A 6,000-nucleotide genomic window follows, 5' to 3' on the forward strand; every position below is an offset into this window, starting at 1 on the left:
TTCATTTATGCGTCAAAGGTGCTTTGTTGAATTGACATCATCTGATATCTGTATCAAATTTTTAAAAATTGTTTTAAGACTTCATTTAACCACTTGCTGTCTCTCTGCCCAGGTGACGGGTCTGGCAGTGTCTCCGGAGCGTGACCAGCTGATTGTGGTCCACCTGAACAGCGGCAATGATCTGGTCCTCTGTCTACAGAGCAAGGTCAACGAGGAGAGAGTTGGGGAGATGGTCGGGGCTCTTGCCTCCTTCTGGCGCAGGTAGGTCATGATCATGGTTTTCAAATCCCACTTTACCTGATAAGTATTCGTGATTTGTTAAAAACATACTTTAACAGTAGTTGTAAAGTCAGTGGTTTGCATAGACCAGACTTGATCATTTAAAAGCCACCGTCATATAACTGGCTATTGATGAGTAGAAGCACTAAATAACAAACAAACAAACAAACAAACAAATAATGTAATGCAGTCAATGCAATGTCAGAATACTTAAGACTTTGTTAAGTTTTCAAATATTTTAATTTTCGAGTGAAAAAAAATGTTTTGTTCTAATTTTGTCAGCACAGGCACTTCGTGTAAGATCGTAGATGAATGCCTGCATGTGTGATTTTCGTGTTTACTGGTACAGAAAACCAAGAATTTGGACCAATGCTCATTGTGTTTGCCCTCAATGTCGAGATGTACCAAATTTTAATTTCATTTCATTTCATTTATCCTCTAACCCCTGCTGGGGCGGTCGGGTAGCCTAGTGGTTAAAGCGTTCGCTCGTCACGCCGAAGACCCGGGTTCGAATCCCGACATGGGTACAATGTGTGAAGCCCATTTCTGGTGTCCCCCGCCGTGATATTGCTGGAATATTGCTAAAAGCGGCGTAAAACCAAACTCACTCACTCACTCACTCACTCTAACCCCTGCTGAATTTTTTTTTAAATTTTCAGAACATATAAAAAAGAGCTGAAGGTCACTGTAGCAAAGAATGTGTCCTGTATGCTTGGGAACAAACAACGAAATATTTTTATCCGATCTACAGCAGTGAATGGTGGGCCGGTGTTCAAGAAGGAAGGACAGGATCTGGCACTGATGTGGCCGTCAACGTAGCGAAGCCATGGCACAGATTACTCACATCTAGTTGACACTCGCACTGACAGCAGGGCGGGACTACAGCTTTCATACAAGACAAGACAACAATCTCAACTATTGGACTCAAGTATCTGTGTATTCACGCACTGACAAATGGGTTACCCATGTCTGAAATTATGTAACCATTTGCTCAAGTGTTGAAGTATCATTAGAAGTGTTGGAATTCAAGATTTGATTGTTTCAGATCACATCTTTAAACCGTATGAAATTTTTGTTTAAAGGTCACAATGCGCATATTCATGCCAGTTTATCACCAGTGCAATTTGTGTGTTAAAAACTTGTTTAAACTAAATAGTGGTTGGGTAGCCCAGTGGTTAGTGTTTGCTCGTCACACCGAACGCTAGGGTTTTATTCCACTGTGGTACGATTCTGGTGTTATTATTGTGATAATGCTGAAGTGTTGTTGAAAAAGGTGTAAAACCCAACTCTCCGAAAACTTATCTATAAAAGTGACAACTAAAAATATATACCCAGTTATTTTTGTCCTCTACTGTACTTGACAGAATGATATGTATCAACTTTTATTTTCATTTCTTTCATATTTGCCCATGTACAGAGTAACAGATTTACACATGGATGTATTGAGTGATTCATCTTGTGGTGGAGAAGAAAGATTCTCATTGGCTAAAATATCACTATTCACTAAATTTGTCAGTATAATATTTCATGTTGACATTTAATCATGTCATGATAAATGATGATGATGATGATGATGATGATTGATTTAAGATATTTGTGGTATCGATATCCATGCTTGTGGTATCTATGTGCATGTTTGCGGTATCGATATCCATGTTTACTGTATCAATATCCATGCTTGCTGTATCGATATCCATGTTTGCAGTATCGATATCCATGTTTGCAGTATCGCTATACATGTTTGCATACTGCAAGGGACATCATACCATGACTGACATATTGTGATATATCAACGTATCGTTATACTCCTGATAACACTGACAATGTATCAACATTATTTTTACAATGGAATATATTTGTTATTTTATTCATATTGTACATAAAGTCACCGGGTGCAGTTTCCATACTAATTTTATGTCAGCAAAGCAGGAGAGAACATGTTTGTCATTTCACTACTGCATGCTGGGACCTGAGCATAAAATATCATTGGCCAATTCAGGTCATCAGTGTCATCCGAGTCCTTCAAGAAGTTTTTGTACATTCGTGATGGAAATTATTAATTGTTGACTTCACAGCCTTAGAAGTGTTCTTTGATGTTTAATAATGCCTTACCCCAGTTAGCGCCTTAGAAGAAGTCTCTGACAATCAGTAATGCCTTGCCGCATTTGGAAACCTGGATAACGCCTTAGAAGAAGTTCTCTCTGACGTTCAGTAATGCCTTACTCAGGTCTCAAACTGGAGGCTGACGTTTGATAATGTCTTTTCCCATTTTGGAACCTGGGTAACGCCTTAGAAGAGGTCTTCTTTGATATTCAGTAATGCCTTACTCCATTTTGTATGTTCAAGACTATATTTTCAATGAACGGTTGTCTTGAAATGTCAAGGAGGAGTCAACTGACCGGTCAAATCAGCTCCTATAATCTTTGATATTTTACAAGATTATTTGTACCCGTATGTCAATTTGAGAAAGTAGTTGAAAATAATAGTGAAATGAAATCTTTTTTATTTCACCATGCACTGACATGCTGAGTTCTGTCATATTTAAAAAATGCACTTGATTTATGGTCAAATTGTATCGGCTTGCGTACCATTGTGTCTGAAATAATTGCCAGTCAGTTGTTGTTCAAGAATCAAATTTGGTGTGATTTATTTCTGTTTGAATGGGACTGTCGACACCTGTGTGTCCTGAACTCAACATGAAATATAGTTAATGTAAATATTGGGTAACTTATAGTCCTGAATAAGCCTAGACTCCTTTCTTCAAAGCGCTGGTAGGGCTACGACAGTCATAAGTCTATGTTAAAGTATGGAGGTTAGATCACATTACCAGTATGATCGCTTTGTGGAACGGACCCCTGGGCCCCGTGCCTCAAAGCGATCTCGGCACTAAGGTGATCATTAGTCCCGTATTTTAACATAGGCTTACCAACATCATAGCGCTAAGATCACTTTGAGGAATGAGACCCTGAAGTTTTAGTTTTTGCAAAGCACTGCATGCTTACGAGGAGGTGCTTACGATGCCTACGAAATGTCGACTTATCGGTATAGTTATGGTAGCCACTTGATAGCCACATTTAATATCATAACCATTTATGTAGCAGACTGGTAGACAGAAAACAGAATGTTTCCAAGTTAAAATTATGCTGATGGTTATAAGTATAACATTGTTTGACCTAAAACCAGAAGTTATGACCGTCAGTTTTAGAAATACCGTATTCGACGTAATAAGCGCCCCTCTCTAATAAGCGCCCACAGCGCTATTTGCTAATATATTGGCAAGTGAACAATTCCAATTAGCACCCCTTACGATTGATCAATGTACACAAGACTTACTTATTCGTGTATAATACGCACTTGTGTGTTATATGCACCCTTAATTATGGGCAATGAAAATTCTGGAAAAATATATCTGTCATATATAAACATTACAGGCTGTCAGCATAAACCACGAATTTATCCTTTAACTCTGATTTTTTCACCAAAATAATATTCTAATAAGAGCCCCCTATTTCTAATTTTGAGAGTGCCCTAGGCGCTTATTACGTCGAATACGGTATTTAGAAATGATGAGGTTTAGAAGTAGGTGATGCCCTGGCAATCAGGTAGCAGGGGTTACAACTATAGGTTTGATTGTGCTGTGGAGGATGGACTTGACTGAAGTGCTGCTGTGTTTGTGTGTAGGATTATGTATTCGGATTATGTAAAGTCAGTTTCCAAATATAGTAGAGGGTTTTAATCCCTGTGTGGATTATGTGGTAGAAATGGCCCCCAGTGAGCTGTGTTTGTTGTCACAGCTGATGAGGGGCACGGGTGGCCCAGTCGTCTAAGGCGCCGCGATTCGCTGTGCAGAGTTACGTCCCTTGGGCACTCCAGAAATCTATGATTGTGGGTTCGAATCCCGGTTCGCCCCGATTATGTTTCTAGGTTTGTCAGCACCATACCCGTGCCCGTGGGTTTCACCGAAGTGGTAAACGTCTGTGACCTGCATCACTTCGGGCTTTCCTCCCACATTAAGTTGACACGCCGCGATATAACTGGAATACTGTTAAAAGCGGCGTTAAACCAAACTCACTCACTCACTCACTCACTCACAGCTGATGAAGATGGAGCGGGTGGCATCGATCTTTGCTGAGTGACACCGTCATGTGATGGTTTCATGATTTCCCTCATCCGGACTTACATATTGTTTTCAATTATAAAGATATGCTACTAAAACTGTGCAACTGTGAGGTGCACGAGAAAATATATTATACATCAAAGTGACCATAACTCTAGCACTCCGTGTGGCTTCTGTGACAGCATGTGATGTAAACAAAGGAAAACTACCCAAATAGGTTTTCGTGTTGTCTTATTTTCTTATTGAAAGTTAACAATGACATATGTTTATCTTGATGTGTGGACTCGTAAAAAATGAAACAGAAGAAAATATCGTCATTGTTGCTGTGAATAATGTGATTTGGCACTGTCACGGTATGTTGGTAAGCGTAAGTTGTAAGTATCGGAGGGACACAATTTCGCTGAAATTTAGGTTATCATTTTTGAATGAAATTTTGTATAAAATTAATAAAATAGATGACAAACATAAGGTCAGATATACAGTGAACATTGATTGATTACCAGATAGTGTAACAACAGGATTAACTTGCGTAAATTCAATACAGATTTGTTGATATGCTTTTTCCGATGACAGATCATGACAGCCTGAAATGATACTAAAGAAAAGTCTGTGCGTATTATACACGAGAGATATTTCTTTTCAGGATTTAATTGCCCATAATTGCATATTATACACAAGTAAATACGGTAATTATTTATAGGCTTTTGTGTTTAGGGAGCAATACAGAGGAAGAGCTTTAAGTTACATTATTGCCTTTAATGCCACATTTCAAAACATCTGAACTTAAGAAGAGGAATATTAACCCCCAATTTTGAACCAAATGACAATTTTTTTCCCATTTGCCTGCCAAAGGCACTTACCGTGATAGTTGAGAATCCTACATTCATCCCTGTGTTATGTTCAAGTATAGGTTCCTCCATGAACCCATCTACAATAGTGAGTGAGTAAGTGAGTATGGTTTTATGCCGCTTTTAGCAATATTCCAGCAATATCACGGTGGGGGACACCAGAAATGGGCTTCACACATTGTACCCATGTCGGGAATCGAACCTGGGTGTTCGGCGTGACGATCAACAACTTTAACAACTAGGCTACCCGACCGCCCCCCATCTACAACAGACTTTAAACCTAGCCAGCACTACTTCTAGTTGCCATAGTTATAGATGTCATGTCTGTCATTGTACAAAGTGCCTGTACCATGTGCTCATGTGTGTGACTAGTGTACATAGTGTACAATATTTCAACAATATGGATTGTGTAATAAGATCTGATAGAACCATGAGCAGTGTATGATTTGTGTTAAGTTGATTTAAGTATTCCAAAGATGTCAGTCAATATTTGTGAAATGTTAATTGCTATGTTAGATGCCTGTTGATATGAGCTTTGTGGCTCTTCACTAGAGAGATGTACATCGGTATCTCTGACTTTGACATTGTATTTGTTGATTTGATAATAGTATGATTCAGTAATTTATTTGGCTAAACAATTAGGGGTGTCACGATACAGGTACCTCACAATACGATACGTATCTCAATTTTGAGGTCAAGATACGATCTCTATACAGCAATACTGACCTTTTATGCGTAAATGTAGAAGCAAACTTT

General features: G+C 38.8%; 1 protein-coding gene across 1 annotated transcript in view; it reads left to right on the forward strand.

Moving 5' to 3' along the window:
* LOC124144348 (unconventional myosin-Id-like) overlaps positions 1-2,742 on the forward strand; it is an 82,377-nt gene extending 79,635 nt beyond the window's left edge. Inside the window, exons 23-24 of the mRNA XM_046513715.2 lie at positions 113-261; positions 939-2,742. Coding sequence (XP_046369671.2) covers positions 113-261; positions 939-1,098 — 309 coding nt within the window. The 3' untranslated portion in view covers positions 1,099-2,742. The remainder of the gene's footprint in view (positions 1-112; positions 262-938) is intronic.
* The last annotated feature ends 3,258 nt before the right edge of the window (positions 2,743-6,000 follow it).

This window comes from Haliotis rufescens, unplaced genomic scaffold, assembly GCF_023055435.1.
Source record: "Haliotis rufescens isolate VD_foot unplaced genomic scaffold, xgHalRufe1.0.p SCAF_10, whole genome shotgun sequence".
NCBI lineage: Eukaryota > Metazoa > Mollusca > Gastropoda > Lepetellida > Haliotidae > Haliotis > Haliotis rufescens.